The sequence below is a fragment of the Vigna unguiculata genome, chromosome 6 (assembly GCF_004118075.2).
Source record: "Vigna unguiculata cultivar IT97K-499-35 chromosome 6, ASM411807v1, whole genome shotgun sequence".
NCBI lineage: Eukaryota > Viridiplantae > Streptophyta > Magnoliopsida > Fabales > Fabaceae > Vigna > Vigna unguiculata.
In genome coordinates, this window is record NC_040284.1 from 29,136,779 (window position 1) to 29,154,181 (window position 17,403).

Sequence of the window (17,403 nt, forward strand, 5' to 3'; positions counted from 1 at the left end):
AATCTTTACACGGAGTGATTGTTGTTTGGACGAACCTATAAAAAGATCAGAACAGAGAGACAGTGTGAGAGCAGAGGAAGACATAAGAGATCAACAGAGAGAAGAGATTTCATAGGTTCTTTTGTAAAAAAGATTCTTTTGAACATTCGGACTAAAGTTATTATAAATGTAAAAGTTTTTTTTTTAAAGTGAGGTTGTGAGATGACATTTAGACCGAAGTCGTAGTGTGACTGGTGTTTTTTTTTTAAAGTTAAAGTCATCAAGACTTTTATTTGTTTTTGTATATCTGAAGGAAGTCGTTAAGTTTCATGACGACTTCATTATTAAAGTTATCAACATTCATCACGACTTTAATCTTGTATTTTTTTTTAAATATAACAATCGGTAAGAGTTCTAATGACTTTTGTTTTGTAAGAACAAAAAATCAATCAACTATATTCATAAAGTCTTAATGTCATGAGTCCTAACAACTTCATTTTATTATAAAAAAATTTCAATTAACCATACGAGCTCAAAACAACCATGTTTAAAAAAAAAAGCCGATTTAATACCGCAATGTTAATTCCCTTTCAGCTACTCAAAGCCTTTAAATAACACATTTTTTCTGTGCTGCACGTTACATAGCTGGAAGTTTGAATTGTTTGTTTTGGGTACTTGGTTTGTGTTTCTATGACCAATCAGATGGCTTTTAGCTCTGGTTGTTCTACCTGCAAGGTCTCACATAATTATGCAATTTGGATTAGTGATATACCTGACACAGGAAGTGGGATCATATTCATATATAGATGGATTGTTCACATTGCTTAATTATGGTTGGTTTTTTATGAATAATTATGGGGCTATTGGGATTAATAGTCCAAGTGTGTTTGATCTCTCAGTTAAAGCTTTTCATTGTGTTTCATTTCATGTTCACTGTTTTATTAATCATATTGTTAATTACTTTTCCTCTTCCCTCTTTTCAAAATTAAGCTCATGGAATTTCTTATTCTTAATGCATATCTATGATTTGAGTTTGCTCGTACCATATCATAAATAGGTTGGATTTTCATTTACTGATGGAAGCTTCCTGAAAACAACAGAATTTTTATGATTCTGACTTTATGAGAATTTGGTCTGCATTTCTTTGGAAGGTATTTCAGAGTGCAAGTCTCTGCCTCATAACTACAAACCCGAACAACTGGCATTTGCATTACATGGTTTATGGTCCTATTGTGAAATACATAGGTGTTTCTGTCTCAGAAATTGTGCTTACACTTTTACTGTCATTGAGGTTTATCAGTCTCGTTTTTTATGAGGTAGGATGTTAAGGAATTTTACATTCAATGTTAGAAAAAAAGTATTAAGTCGCATGAAATTACAGACCAAAATCTCTTGCTGTCCCAGAGTTTAGACGCCCAAAGATTATCTTTGTCTAGAAAACTGTCTTCCAATAACTGCCACACCATTATCCTAACACATTTGTTTGGTATATTTCGTTTATCAGGTTGGCTAGACTGGTAATCGCCATCTTTTGCTATGCCTAATCATGAGTTATATTACTTCCAATAACCCTTACATTTTCATGTTATGAGGCATCATGGACCTTATACTCGTACTTATCTATTACATTTGTACCGACATTTTGTTATATTAAAATGACTACACTGAAAATTTTGTTATATTAAAATTGTACCGAGATAGTGATAAATAATCCTAAACCTTACACAAATTTGAAAGTTGAAAATAAATTTAGTAAGAGCATATAATAACCTCTTTATTGTTGTATATTTAATGCAAAATATTTGTTCCAGAGTTACAAGTCTATAATAGAAATAAAGTTATCAAAGTTGGCCACCAACTTTGATTTTATTTGTAGGTTTTTTTTTTCATGTATATGCAATTGTCTTCTTGAGCTTCCAAGTTCTCAAGTTAAACAGAAGTATAATGCACTAAAACATTGGTACGATATTCACTCAAAGCCAATAGTGGAAAAACATTTCTGTAGAATACATAATGAACCAAGCAACTACTCTTGTATACACCCACGGCCTCCTGCCACAATTAAGTCACACACAAACATTAAACAATTTTGGTGCAATTGATAATACATAAATAATTTAAAGGATAGAGTTTTGAGAGGTACTTGTTGGGGCCAGTCACCATCTTCTAACTGAGAATTAATGAGTAACTTTGCAGCACGATGAAGAGGTGTTGGATCTCTCTCAGCCTACATATGCCAAATTCAGAAAACGAATAACAACAACACTTAAAGGCATTAGAGATGTTGAAATCCAGCAGATGCAAATGAGAAGAGTACCTGTCCGCCATTAATTAAAGCCATTAGAGCCCACGCTGTTTGAACAACATGCGATCGATTCCCTTCAAGACCCACGTACGTCTTCGTGGAACATATGCATTCATTAATATTTATAATTAATGAAATTGAATCTAATGGAAATTGTGATCATAAATAATAGTGGTTTAATTACAAACCTTCATTGAACATGAAAGATAACTTTCTCCCCACCCACCATCATCATTTTGTATTGAGAGTAGAAAATTCACAGCTTTACGCATGGCAGCACAGTTAGAGTAAGTGTTTCCAGCAGCAGCTAAACCTCCGAGTGCGAACCAGGAACTGTAAGTGAAGCAAACCGCCCAGTTGGCGTGCCAAGTTCCATTCGGTAATTGTTGATTTTCAATGTACTTAGTTGCTTTCACAATGAACTTCTCTATCTCTTCCCTTCTATGCTTTGGATATAGTTTTTTGAACAATACTAAAGCCTGAAGTGCTGATCCAGTACACTCAATACACTCGTGCTCAATTACTATGTCAGCAAGAAATTCCGCCGGATTCAGATTCTACAAATTAACCACAACAAAAATAATGAAGTCAACATCGGCAAACATATTTATACACATTACAGAAATCATTAATTCAGACTTACTTCCAACCACTTTTGAGCTTTTGCAGGCTCCCACACAGGTAAACCTCCATTTTTGCTCTGCAGTAATCAAACTTGTAGTTCCGTAAAAAAAAACATGCGAATAATCAAAACAATTATAATTTGAATGTAAAGAACATACCGTTGTACTGCAATTCAATATATTGGTGTACCATTACTAAGATTTAGAGAAGAAAAAGAATTTTTTTAAGTAATTACTTAAGAGCATGCCGACCAAAAATTTAAGAAGTAAAATTAAATATAATGTATTTTAGAGTAAAACAAAATCTTAACCTAAAAAGAAACAACCCAACGTAAATTTAAGATTTTGTATGCTAAACAAAAAACAAAATAACTTGTTTTATAGCAACAGAAACAACAGAAATAGTTTACTTTGATAATAAGTATAAAAAGTATTTTATGTTTAACTTATGTAGATGTGGATTACGCACTCCTGTGCTTTATACAATCTTTTTTAGTTTCCATTTTCACAAAAACTAAGATCATAAATCATTGATTACCAAATTAATCATATAAAATTGAAAAGTGTGCTACCACAAATTTTATAATACTCACCTGAAGTGACAATATAAAATTGACCGTGTCATACATCCTTTCAGGTTCCAATTTTTCTCCTACGATCTCTTCTGGCAACATTGATAAAAGTAAACAACACTGAAACAGGATGATTAGTTTGTTAAAATCATGGAACATATACATGTTGTTTTATTTATGTTGTTTTTAACAAATAAAAATGTTTGTAACCGAAGTAGTTAAATATTACCTTGAGACATTCTGCAGTGCCGTCAGAGATTTGTACTCCGTGATCTCTGTCAGCAAAGGTCCATGCCCCTTTAGAAATGTGATGAAACATACTCTTGAAATCTCCTGAACGGTTTTCTACTACCTATAATTACAATATCAATTCATTTATTGCCTAATAAAACTAATCAATATTTTCTAATGACGGGCTCAAATCATAATTTTGTGAGTTTTTTTGTATTGCTCAAAATTTTTTTATTTTTTTCAATGTGAAATTTAAATTCACAATTTCTAAATAATATAAGGACTTAATTTTTTAAAAAAAGTAATTAGTTATTAAACTTCATTATTTAGTTGCTTATAAGTAAATATGTGAAGAACAATTATCCATCCAAAATAAAATGTCAGATTAATTATATATTTTGTAGAAGTTAGTTCACGTAAGATTTCTTTTGTATGTTTATATAAAAAGAAAAAATTTGTAAGTTAATAATATACTCACCTGAGATTTCTTGATAAAATCATGTGCTTTTTCAAGTGTGGGACCAAGATCATCAATTAGACCAGTAGCGAGAAGAGCTTGAACGGCGAAACCAACATCCCAGCTTTGGGTATTTATTCCCTACATTATTTAGACAATTACATTATTTAAGTTATCATCTTCTATTATCAGAGATTAAAAATAATTAAGATGTATTTATATACCTGTACACACATTCCATCTTCTGAAAGCCATAAATAATCTGCGACCCTTGCAAGATGCTTCTTAAAGGCATCTCCATTTGGATCTTCTACCCAGCAAGCAAGCATAGATGCAGACTACGAAGAACACACATGAAGTGACCAAAACTAAAAATTTCGATTGGTGCATATACTATAAATAATATACATGCTTTTGAAATTGCGATGATTACCTTGTTGATACACCCAGCCTGTATGTATCGTGTATTTTGATCTTCGTAGTGAATACCTTTTATTGCAACTTCAAGTGCCTTTTCTCTGATCTTATTGAAAGGCCAGCGAGTGAGAAGTGGCTCAGTGAATAAATAAGCAGTGTCCCATATTAGATCTTGTATCCAGTGATGCGGATAATAAAGATCTTCCTGTCATGTATATGTAAAACAGTATAGCATCCTTTTGGTCACACTCACATTATGTAAAACAATATAACATCCTTTTCATACTTTTAAAATCATTTTTTTTAAATTCAATAAAAATTCATAGTGAGGAAATGATTGATTAGATCTGCAACTTTCAGATTAGGTTGCACTTTTTTTTACCATTTGAGAAATTCAACCACTTTTTTAAACTTCGCTTGAATACGCATTTTACAATTTAATCAAAAGAACTATAATTTGTCTAAATTGAACAAGAATATTTCCACTAATGACAAAATATTCATTACCTTTGCACATTTGTGACGAGCTTTTTTCCAAGTCTTTTCATCATAAGGTTCAGTAAAGAGTTCTTGTCTCAAACTTGTGATTAGTGGTGTGACTGGATACACGAATCTTTTCCCATATATATATGACATGGGCATGTATACATGCCGACAATAATACCACATTTTAGCTGCATTATTTGATTAAGGTGAAAATAAGATACAATAATAGTCAACTTATAATAATGAATTATTATTGCGTATATATTGATTTAACTAGTCATATTTCTTAAATAGTGGAAAAATAAAAGTAAATTATTTAACCAGGATGCATGGGGAGAAAAGTAGGGAGTATCCAAAATTCAGGGGGCAATGGGTTGCATCCACTCCAATCAACAATACCAAGAACCTGCAACAATAATAACATTTTTTGAATTAAACACAAAAACTTACATTTGTTGATTTGTGTGTTGAAAGAATAGGAAAGCATGCATACCGAAAGCCAAAACTTTCCCCATGAAGGCATAAGTGTAATGGTACCATGATCATGAATCCACTTTCTGGCCTTAGCGCAAGCGTTCTTATCACCTCCATTCGCTCCTTCTCCAAGAATTCTCAGAGTTACGTAATTCAGTGCCGTACAATACATCGTGCTTCCACCCTCTATGTGTAATCCCCACCCTCCATCTTCATTCTTCCCATGGTTACCAAAATTCGTATATATTAAGAACGAACTTTCAAATTTCATGAGTTATGTATAATTTAAAGATATAATCATTTTAACAAATGGAAAAGCAAAAGGTGAAAAATAGCATGTATTGTTTTCTTTCTTCAACATCAACTTGAAAGTGTACCTGATGATTATACAAGTAACGTAGAATTTCTTTACGATGCTCTTCTTGAATTACAGAATCAAGATTCCCTGTACTGTAGACAGAAATGATCTGCAACGTTTGAGGCACATTGAAAAGTGATGTTGTATACAGAAATTTGTAAATTTCAATTTGTTATACTAAGATATTGAGAAAACCAAATCCTATATATCATTTCTTCAAAACTATAATTTTGGAACCACCAAATTCAATCATCCTTTTAAATGACTTTGATTTGAGATTTTTGATCAAAATCAACTTCGTGATTAAGTTTGTAAAACTTGATAATCAATTTAAAATAAATGTTAATATTAAAAAGTGTATATGATATATTTAGAATAAGTTGAAGTTACCATTATAGGAATGAAATAGTGGGAACCCCCAAAGTGAGCAGGCCAATGGCCATCACTAGTTTGCAGTGCCGAGAGGTAATGAGAGGCTCTCTTAATGGTCTGAGTAGCCTTCTCCCATGTAATTTCCTCATCTTCTATCTTCACTTTTCTTATTCTTTGTTTGAAGTCTTTCTCCCTCAAAATCTTTAAAAAATGGAGCATATAATTATATTATTTATTCCATTGTTACTTAAAAGTCATATGAATGATGGTTAATGAATCTGAATAGTGTGGTTTTGTTGAGGATAAGAAAGAAGAAGTACCTGAAATCGCCAAAGTCGATCAGCACATGCCTTGTGCTGAAAGCGATTTTGATGGAAATGTAGACGAGCTTCTTCAACCTGGGCTCGTTCTTCATCAGTTCCTGCTTCAGAATCAAACTCCCATATTTGTCTTCCTGCAAAGTTGTTTGTGCTGAATATGTATGGACTCTTCCCTCCATCTGCTATCTTCAACCTCCACATTTTCTTAATAACCTTAATTGCTTCTGCCTCATAAATATACGTATACTTTAAGTCTCATTTGTTTTCTCGTATGTCTCGAAAAACCAGTCCAAACAACCACAACTATTACATTAAGGGTGGATATGGATTGACTTTTTTAATATGTTGAATGGACAATGATATTTTTACTACTAAATTTTGACAACTTTTTTTTACAACATGAGGTGTCATCTTCTAACTGGTTTTGAAATATTGAGAATCAGAAAATAAAAAAATGGAAAACCACTTAGAAAATATCACCTAAGATTGTAAGAGAAAGTTATCAAAATTTAGTAGTCAAAAAATTATTTTCCAATAGATCCAATATATATCTAATAAAATAGGTCTAATTTATAATTTTTTTTATCTTATGTTGAGAATATAACCCAACATCTTAATGGTTGTTGCGGCTGTTTTTAACCAAAGGAAAAGAAAAAATTGCTAGAGAGATGATGGGTCAGAGGGTAGGAGATGAAAGATAAGTTAGAGCAAGTACTCTCTTTAATTTATATTTATTCTTTGTTGATAAAAAAATAAATGGAAGATAAGAGTTGAGAACGGAAGTGAGTGACTGCAATCATGGAAAGTATTATTCACTCTCTTTTATTTTGTTTTCGTTCATGTAGCCAAAGGTAACAAGGGCCCATGATTGTTGCAATCCAGAGTGATGAGAGAGTTTTTATCTTTTTTTGACCAAAAATATATTAATAATAGAGTACTTGTCAAAAAAACATCAAAAATCTAGTATTACGTATATCAAAATCCTGGTGTTGTCCATACATAAGAGAGTGACCCAGATCAATTATTTCATTATTATTAAACTAAAAATTTCTTAGTATTTGTAACCATTGATAGTCTAATCCACTCCTATACCAGATGGGATGGTTAAACCAACTACAAACAAAATATTAAGCTCTCCCACTATAGGTTAGCATTATCGTATTTATTCTATTTATAATTCTCCTATCATGGCTAAATGGTGGCCCTCAAGTTCCCATGCCAGACACCCTTTATTAAATAAAATACTCCAAAAATTTGCCACTCAATAATAACAATATTTATACATCATTGTCCATATACATCTTCTCATGTTTATATAATTTAAGAGAAAACAAAAGAGAATTATTTATTAAACTATGTTAATATGATTGTTTAAGGTTTTACTCAAAGTATGTTAATTAAGTGGGTAGGTTTGTGTTTGTTGTGGAAGATTGACTTTAAAATCAACAAGAGATGGATGATGGCGTTGGAAGGCATCAGTGATAATAGAAATTTGAGAGAGAAGAATGTGCGTGCTTCTAAAGATGTGTGAAGTGGAAGATTATGGAATGCGAATATAATTGGAGTTCGGATAATAATAATAATCAAGTAGGTATGATAATTTGATATTATCATGTTTGTATTTTATATTTTATTTAATATTTTAGGTTTTATTAAATAAGAGTGGAAAAGATAGATTTGTGTATTATATTCTACAAATAAATGGAAATCTTCAATATTTGAAAATATTATCAACAAAATGAGTGAAATATTTAATAGTCAAAGATTATCAACTGTATTAGATATCCATACGTCATTACTCAAATTAAGTCAGAATAATTGAACAATAATTCAAAGATATGAAATCTTCAAAGATTAAAAGATATATATATATATATATATATATATAAGGAATTATCTCTTACAATTTATTCAAGTATCAAATCAAATGTAAATTTTAGGCCCAATCCAATTATGAAAGTATAGGAAACTTGATATCTCTACACTTGAAGGTAGAAGGACATTCTGAAGGGTAGAGGCATTCAATTTCACCATCAGTCTTCAATATGCTTAGGAATATCTAACTCCCTCGTTTACATTTGGGTATAATGTATTCTTAATTCTCAACGGCGAATTTCATTAATCAATATAATTCATTTCCATCACTTTTGTGTTCTATTCTTGTTTTCACTGCATGATAATTATTAATTGCAGATTTGTGGGTATATAATTATTGGACACTATATTATAACCTATACTAGAATATACTACTACTAGTTGATTGTGCATCTAGACATAAAGTACATCATTAGTCTTTCATAACATCAAAATTTTGATCATTAATGCAAACTTAACAAGGAGAGGTATAAGACATTAGGGTTCTTATTAAAGTTTAGACTTGTCGCTAACACATTAGGACTTCTTACTAAGGTGTGAATCCTAGAGTAGGAAATAGAAAAATATTGTTTGATTTTTTGCTTTTAAATGGATCATGAAACCCAATTCAATTAAGCTTTTATATGATATTTTCCTCTATCAAGTTTTTTTTTTTTTCCATTGTGTCAATTCCTTTTCATCTTTACAGTTAAATTTTGAATTTTTTCTTATCGGCAAGTTAAATTCTGAATTTACTTTTTTTCTCATCCTAAAATGTTTTGTTATTTTCAATTTTTATTTGTAAATCAATTTAATTTAAATCAGATTATTTTCGGAACAATACAATAATATTTAGACTTGTCCAATATATTACTCCATCGATTTACACTTGCCAAACACTTAATACCCTGATACATTGTGTTGTATTATTTAATGTATATTTATTCCAGAATTTGAAAACCATATAAACAGAAATAAAGTTATCAAAGTTGATACAACTTTGATTTATTATTTGTCGGAATTTTGTGTGGCACGGGATTGTCTTTTTGATCTTACAACATCTCAAGCTAGAGAGTTGTGGAATGCACCAAAACTTTGTTACGGTATTCAGTCAAAGCCCACAGCGGAAAAACATTTCTATAGAGTGGGTAATGAAGTATGCAACTTCTCTGGTACGCTCCCAAGGCTTCCTGCGTCACAAACGAACGTTAAAAAATTGAAATTGTGGTGCAATGATATTAACTAAGACTCATAGTTTAAAGGATAGAGATTTGAGAGGTACTTGTTGGGGCCAGTCACCATCTTCTAACTGAGAATTAATGAGTAACTTTGCAGCACGATGAAGAGGTGTTGGATCTCTCTCAGCCTACATATGCCAAATTCAGAAAACGAATAACAACAACACTTAAAGGCATTAGAGATGTTGAAATCCAGCAGATGCAAATGAGAAGAGTACCTGTCCGCCATTAATTAAAGCCATTAGAGCCCACGCTGTTTGAACAACATGCGATCGATTCCCTTCAAGACCCACGTACGTCTTCATCGCACATATGCATTCATCATTAGTATTTATAATTAATGACATTTAAGCTAATGGAAATTGTAATCTATGAAGTCCGGACACGTCTCATTAATGACATGTTGCATGTCTATCAACACTTATTGAACACCGACACTTATCTAATACGGATACTTGTAGATACGTATTAGTAAAGTGTCCAATTTGAAAGATATTTGTTTGTCTTTAATATGATCTTAACATAAGTCCAACATAATGTTAATAACTACAAATTCAATAATTTTCTAAAAAAAACCCATAAACTTGTAAATATATCATATAAGTTTCTATTATAATTATAAAAATAAGAAAAAAATATTATATGATCACTACTTTTTACTTTTTTAGAGATTAGATAAATAAATTAGATTTATTTTTGTGTTAGTTAAAAGTTTGAATCTAATGTATACGTATATCATGTCTCATTTCCTATGGTTTTTCAATTTAATCATGTCTTGTGTCCGTGTCCAGATTTCATATATTGTAATCATAAATAGTGGTTTAATTACAAACCATCATTGGAGATGAAAGATAGTTTTCTCCCCAGCCACCGTCCTCATTCTGTATTGAGAGTAGAAATTTGACAGCTTTACGTATGGCAGCACAGTTAGAGTAAGTGTTTCCAGCAGCAGATAAACCTCCGAGAGCGAACCAGGAACTGTACGTGAAGTAAACTCCCCAGTTCGCATGCCAACTTCCGTTTGGTAATTGTTGATCTTCAATGTACTGTTTTGCTTTCACAATGAACTTTTCTATCTCTTCCCTTCTATGCTTTGGATATAGTTTTTTGAACAATACTAAAGCCTGAATTGTTGTTCCAGTAATCTCAATATACTCGTGCTCAATTACTATTTCAGCAAGAAATTCCGCCGGATTCAGATTCTACAAATTAATAAACAAAAAATAATGAAATCAACATCAGCGAACAAATTTATACGCATTTTAGAAATCATCAACTCAAACTTACTTCCAACCACTTTTGACCTAATGCTGGCTCCCACGCTGTTACACCTCCATTTTTACTCTGCAGTAATCAAACTTGTAGTTCCGTAAAAATATCTTATATAAGCAATTTTAATGTGAACAAACTTCAGTAAAGGAAAATTATAAAAAAATATTAAATTACAGAAAAATATGTGAATAATCAAACAATTAACATTTAAATGGAAAGAATCTAACGTTGTACTGCAATTCAATATATTGGAGTATAATTACTATTATTTGGAAAAGAACAAAATTAATTATTTAAGAGCATGTCAGCCTAAAATTTAAGAAGTAAAAAATTAAATTTAATGTATTTTTTTAAAGTAAAACAAAAACCTTAACATTAAAAGAAGTGGAAGTAATTTGAAGATTTATATGATAGAACTCAAAAAGGAAGTTGTTATGAATTAAGAAGAAGAATTGGAACAGGACTATTAGATTTGAGCCTTATCAATATCATGAATTAGAATATCAATATAGTTATTATGTGAAGCCCAAAAGGAAGGGAAAACGGCCGAAACGGATGGAAGATTACGTTATCAATGGCAATTCTGTTAGAAAATAGTTTTGCAAAGATCCTGTAAGATTTTGTTCTTTGTTTATTTCTTTTGTTTTGCACGAGTTAGTTAATTCCTTAAGAGACTATATATGTCTTTTGTGTTGCCTATGAGAAGGAAAGAAAAATAATCATTCTACATCTTCTCTCGGTTTCTATTTTTCTGACTTTCCTCTCTGTTCTGCAACTCACTGGAAGTAAAACAAAAAAATAAAACAACTTTTTTATAGCAGCAGAAAAAAAAAACAGAAATGATTTTACTCTCGATAATTAGTATTTTATGTTTTAAACTATGTAGAGATTAGGATGACAATTGGACACGGATAGTGTTTACCCATAACTCAACCAGTAAATAAATTATCTATCCGTTATCTATTTGTTTATTTAACAAGTACCTGTTTAAAAAATATCTGCGAATCTTTTTAAAAATTTTTGGTACTCGTGAATACTCGCATGCTCGCAAATATTTACAAAAGATATATATTTTATAAATTTTTTATATAAAATTACAAAAAAAATATATATATATATATAATATAAATTAAATATAAATATAAATTAAATTTTAATTTTCATTAATCTAATATAATAAAATATAAATTAAATTTTAATTTTAATTAAATTTAAGTTAATAAATATAAATTAAATTTTAATTTTGCCCAGATAATATATACTCAGAAGTACGGATAATATTATCCGATTCGTTTGTAAACAAATCCTTAAGTATCTGGTACCCATGTATATTAACTATTCATCACGAATTTTTGCCATTTTTTTCTACCATCCTACTATTTTTGCAATTTTTTCACAAAAATAAAGACAACAGACCGTTGATTACAAAATTAATCATATGAAATTGAAAAGTGGGCTACCACAAAGTTTAGAATACTCACCTGAAGTGACAATATAAAATTGACCGCGTCATATAACCTTTCAGGTTCCAATTTTTCTCCTACAATCTCTTCTTGCAACATTGATAAAAGTAAACAACACTGAAACATGGATGATTAGTAAGTTAAAAACCCTGTAACATATACGTCTTGTTATTCATAAATTTTTAATAAATTAAAATGTTTTGTAAACTAAATAGTAAAATACCTTCAGACATTCTGCAGTGCAGTCAGAAAGTTGTAATCCATGGTCTCTGTCAGCCATGGTCCACGACCCTTTACAAATGTGATGAAGCATACTCTTAAAATCCCCTAAACGGTTTTCTACCACCTATAATATTACAATATTAACTCATTATTACTGAATAAAACTAATGAGATATTTACGAGATTCATTAACATAAAAATTCGTTTAAAATCTACATTTATTTAAGTTTATATTCCATTATATTCGTATTTGAAAAGGAAAAATTTTTAAATCAATAATTTTATGACTTATTTCTTAAAAAAATTTTTTGTAAAAGTCATTTGACTTTTTATTTTACTATATATATGAATAAAATAAATAAAAAATTTATCTTGTAACATATATCTTGTATCTAATATATTTTATATTTCTCATATTTTTACAATTCTTATAAATTTTCAACACTCATACTATTTTATAATGTAATTATATGACTTATAATACTTATAATATTTCATTATTGTAGTATGACTATTAAAATTTTATAAGTCCGCATCCCAATTAAATTCGTATTAAACGCTGAAAATCAAAATACAGATTTAAGCGAATGTTTATACAGACTTAAGGAAATGTTTACTTTAAAAAAATTTAGTAAGGAGAAAAATACCACCTCATATATAAAAGAAAAATTAAATATATTTTTAATCTCTAAATAAATATATATATATATATATATAACATCATAAATTTCAATATATTTTAATTTTTAAACTTTAAAAATAAATATACTGATTTTAATTCAATTACATTCATTTTTTTTTACATTAAAACTCGTTTCAGATTGTCATCTAAATTGGATACACAATTTAACACGTTCCAATTTAAATATTAATTTAAAATATCGTTTAACAAACCAAAAAAATATTATTAAATTAAAAAATATTTTTTTTTAAATTTAAATAAAAACAAAAATATATCAAAATTTAAAATGAAAATAAATTTCAATTTCACAATCTAAACTTCATATACTCTTACTTTATAAAAAAAAAATACAGCTATTTCTTTTTGAAAAATAATTAATTATTAAACTTCATTATTTAGTTACTTATATGTAATTCTTTGAACGAGAACTATCCGTCCAAAAATAATTTGTTAGATGAATTATATATATTTTGGAGAAGTTACTTCACCCAACAATTTTTTTGTATGTTTATGTAGGAAGCGAAATTATAATTTTATGATATTGTCACCTGGGACTTCTTGAGAAAATCATGTGCTTTTGCAATTGTGGGTCCAAGATCATCAACTAGATTAGTAGCAAGAAAAGCTTGAACCATGAAACCAGCATCCCATGTTTGCGTATTAATTCCCTACATTATAAATACACAATTGCATTAATTAAGTTATTATCTTCTATGGTTATCGTATATTCAGAGATTAAAAATAATTAAGATGATATTAACTGAGATGTATTTATACCTGTACACACATTCCATCCTCTGAAAGCCATAAATAATCTGGGACCCTTGCAAGATGCTTCTTAAAGGAATCCCCATTTGGATCGTCTACCCAACAAGCAAGCAACGATGCAGACTACCAAACACAAACATGAAGTGCACAAAAACTAAAAATTTCGATTTGTGCATACTATAAATAATATTCATGCTTTCAAATTATGATGATTACCTTGTTGATGCACCCACCATGTATGTATCGAGTATTTTCATCTTCGTAGTGAATACCTTTTATTGCAACTTCAAGTGCCTTTTCTCTGATCTTATTGAAAGGCCAGCGTGTGAGAAGTGGTTCAGTCAAAAAATATGCACTGTCCCATATTAGATCTTGTATCCAGTGATGCGGATAATACAGATCTTCCTGTCATGTATATGTAAAACAACATTTACCCTTTTTGTCAAGAGTTTAGATTATGTGTTGATGTATATTTTCTTTCACAATTGTAAAATCATTTTTTTTTTGAATTAATTACCTACGCATTTTACAATATAATCAAAGGATTATAAAATATTTATTACCTTTGCACACTTGTGACGTGCTTTCTTCCAAGTACTTTCATCATAAGGTTCAGTAAAGAGTTCTTCTCTCAAATTTGTGATTAATGGTGTGACTGGACACACGAATCTTTTCCCATATATATATGACATGGGCATGTATACATGCCGACAATAATACCACATTTTAGCTGCATTATTTAATTAAGGCGAAAATAAGATACAATAATACTCGTTTTAATATTGATTTAAGTAGTCATATTTCTTAAATAGTGGAAAAATAAAAAAGAAATATTTAACCAGGATGCATGGGGAGAAAAGTAGGGAGTATCCAAAATTCAGGGGGCAATGGGTTGCATCCACTCCAATCAACAATACCAAGAACCTGCAACAATAATAACATTTTTTGAATTAAACACAAAAACTTACATTTGTTGATTTGTGTGTTGAAAGAATAGGAAAGCATGCATACCGAAAGCCAAAACTTTCCCCATGAAGGCATAAGTGTAATGGTACCATGATCATGAATCCACTTTCTGGCCTTAGCGCAAGCGCTCTTATCACCTCCATTCGCTCCTTCTCCAAGAATTCTCAGAGTTACGTAATTCAGTGCCGTACAATACATCGTGCTTCCACCCTCTATGTGTAATCCCCACCCTCCATCTTCGTTCTTCCAATGATTTAAATAAGTTATAAATAATTTAAATATAATTTTAACAAATTGAAAAGCAAAAGGTGATAAATAACATGTATTGATTTCTTTCTTCAACATCAACTTGAAAGTGTACCTGATGATTATACAAGTAACGAAGAATTTCCTTACGATGTTCTTCTAGAATTACAGAATCAAGATGTCCTGTACTGTAGATAGAGATAATCTGCAATGTTTGAGACAAACAGAAAAGTAATATTATATATAGGTATTTGTAAATTTCAATTTGTTAGACTAAGATATTGAAAAAAATAAAAAAGTATATGCAACTATATTATATAATTGTTTCTTTTCAACCAATAAAAAGTATCATTTGTTCAAATTAATTTCTGAAGCCAACAAATTCAATCATCCTTAAATGACTTTGAATTTTTCATACAAGTTTCGTGATTTTGTTTTTAAAATTTAATAACCAATTTAAGACAAATCTTAATATTGAGAAGCATAGGTTATATATTTTAAATAAGTGAAGTTACCATGATGGGAGTAAAAAGTGAGAACCCCCAAGGTGAGCAGGCCAATGTCCATCACTAGTCTGCAGCGCCGACAGGTAATGAGAGGCTCTCTTTATGGTCTGAGTAGCCTTCTCCCATGTGATTTCTTCATCTTCTTCTATCTTCACTTTTCTTATTATTTGTTTGAAGTCTTTCTCCCTCAAAACCTGTCCATAAATGCAACATAAAGTTATATTATTTATTTCATTCACACTTTCCGTTTCGAAATAATACTGTTTTCCTACTGTCATCCAATCACAAATTTCATATAAAATATTTTTATAATTAATTATTATCTTAGAAGTCATATGAATGATGGTTAATGCATCTGAACAGTGAGGTTTTGTTGAAGTTAAGAAAGAAAGTACCTGAAATCGCCAAAGTCGATCACCACATGCCTTGCGCTGAAAGCGATTTTGATGGAAATGTAGACGAGCTTCTTCAACCTGGGCTCGTTCTTCATCACTTCTTGCTTCAGAATCAAACTCCCATATTTGTCTTCCAACAAAGTTGTTTGTGCTGAATATGTATGGACTCTTCCCTCCATCTGCTATCTTCAACCTCCACATTTTCTTAATAACCTCGCTTCTGTGTCATAAATATATGTATACTTTAAAATATTCATTTGTTATCAACTATAATCTAACTATAAATCATTTTTTGTCTTCTATAAGTCTAGAAAAATTAGTTCAAACAAAACTAGAATTTCAAAAACATGAGGGGCAAATAAGATGTGAGGAAGCCGTGAGTGTTGGTGCATGACAACAGGATAATTAGATCAGGTCATGTGATTTAACTCCTTCCACGACCCATGTTCAAAATATTTCGATGTTTCTAATTCTCTTACTTTGCTTCCCACAATAATCAATCAAATGTAAAAAATAAATAAATAAATAAGCATGAAGAAAGAACTTGCTGCTGATGAAGAAGTAGTGAGTGATAAATATGCAGTTGTTCACTCCTGATAACATTGATTCAGAATGATCCCTTTTATAGCAACATACAATGGGACGATATCTGTTTCTTTATGTATTTACGTACTTTTGATATACATGCTTTTCCAACCGTCAAATAAATGACATTATGACAGGGAATGTGAATTTAGTTCATATATTATTTTTTGAAAAATGGTATTATCACTTTGATTTTCTTTTTACTCTCGTCCTTTATTATATCGGAAATATTAAAATTATTTAACATATAACATTTGGTGCTTGATTTTCTTCTCTTTGTATCTTTGTAATTACTGTTTTTTTGATTTGATGCTATTTATCTTTGTATTTCTTCTTCTGTTAGCATCATCTTCTTTGTTAATTGTGAATTTCATGGTAGTGACGTTTGACTTTTTGTGAATATTAGAATGTGGACTTCCATCTACTTTCTTCACTTGGACATCTATTTTCTTTCAGAGATATTTATCTTTTTTTGATTTCAATCCTTCTTTCATATACTCACTTTATTTGTAACACATTACTCCTTCATCAAATCCAACACAAATCTTTTGTCTTTCAAATGGACTTTGAATGTTTTGAGGTTGTTAGCATCTTTGATCACACATACTTTAT

General features: G+C 30.1%; 1 protein-coding gene and 1 pseudogene across 2 annotated transcripts; both read right to left on the reverse strand.

Moving 5' to 3' along the window:
- Positions 1–1,811: 1,811 nt before the first annotated feature.
- Positions 1,812–6,905, reverse strand: LOC114187126 (beta-amyrin synthase-like). 2 transcript variants are annotated; one of them, XM_028075259.1, is made up of 16 exons: positions 6,595–6,905; positions 6,293–6,475; positions 5,922–6,011; positions 5,564–5,761; positions 5,392–5,476; positions 5,092–5,258; positions 4,601–4,789; positions 4,392–4,505; positions 4,189–4,308; positions 3,709–3,831; positions 3,501–3,599; positions 2,928–2,984; positions 2,473–2,841; positions 2,297–2,377; positions 2,123–2,206; positions 1,812–2,031 (listed from the first exon to the last, which is right to left on the reverse strand). In XM_028075259.1, exons 1-16 carry the CDS (start codon positions 6,793–6,795, stop codon positions 1,909–1,911), a joined length of 2,283 nt encoding a protein of 760 aa, XP_027931060.1. In that variant the 5' UTR covers positions 6,796–6,905; the 3' UTR covers positions 1,812–1,908. The 2 variants fall into 2 exon arrangements, with proteins under 2 accessions (XP_027931060.1, XP_027931061.1); XM_028075260.1 differs by lacking the exon at positions 6,595–6,905 and having other exon boundaries at positions 5,922–5,994.
- Positions 6,906–9,290: 2,385 nt separating this feature from the next.
- LOC114187123 lies at positions 9,291–16,769 on the reverse strand (annotated as a pseudogene).
- Positions 16,770–17,403: the final 634 nt, after the last annotated feature.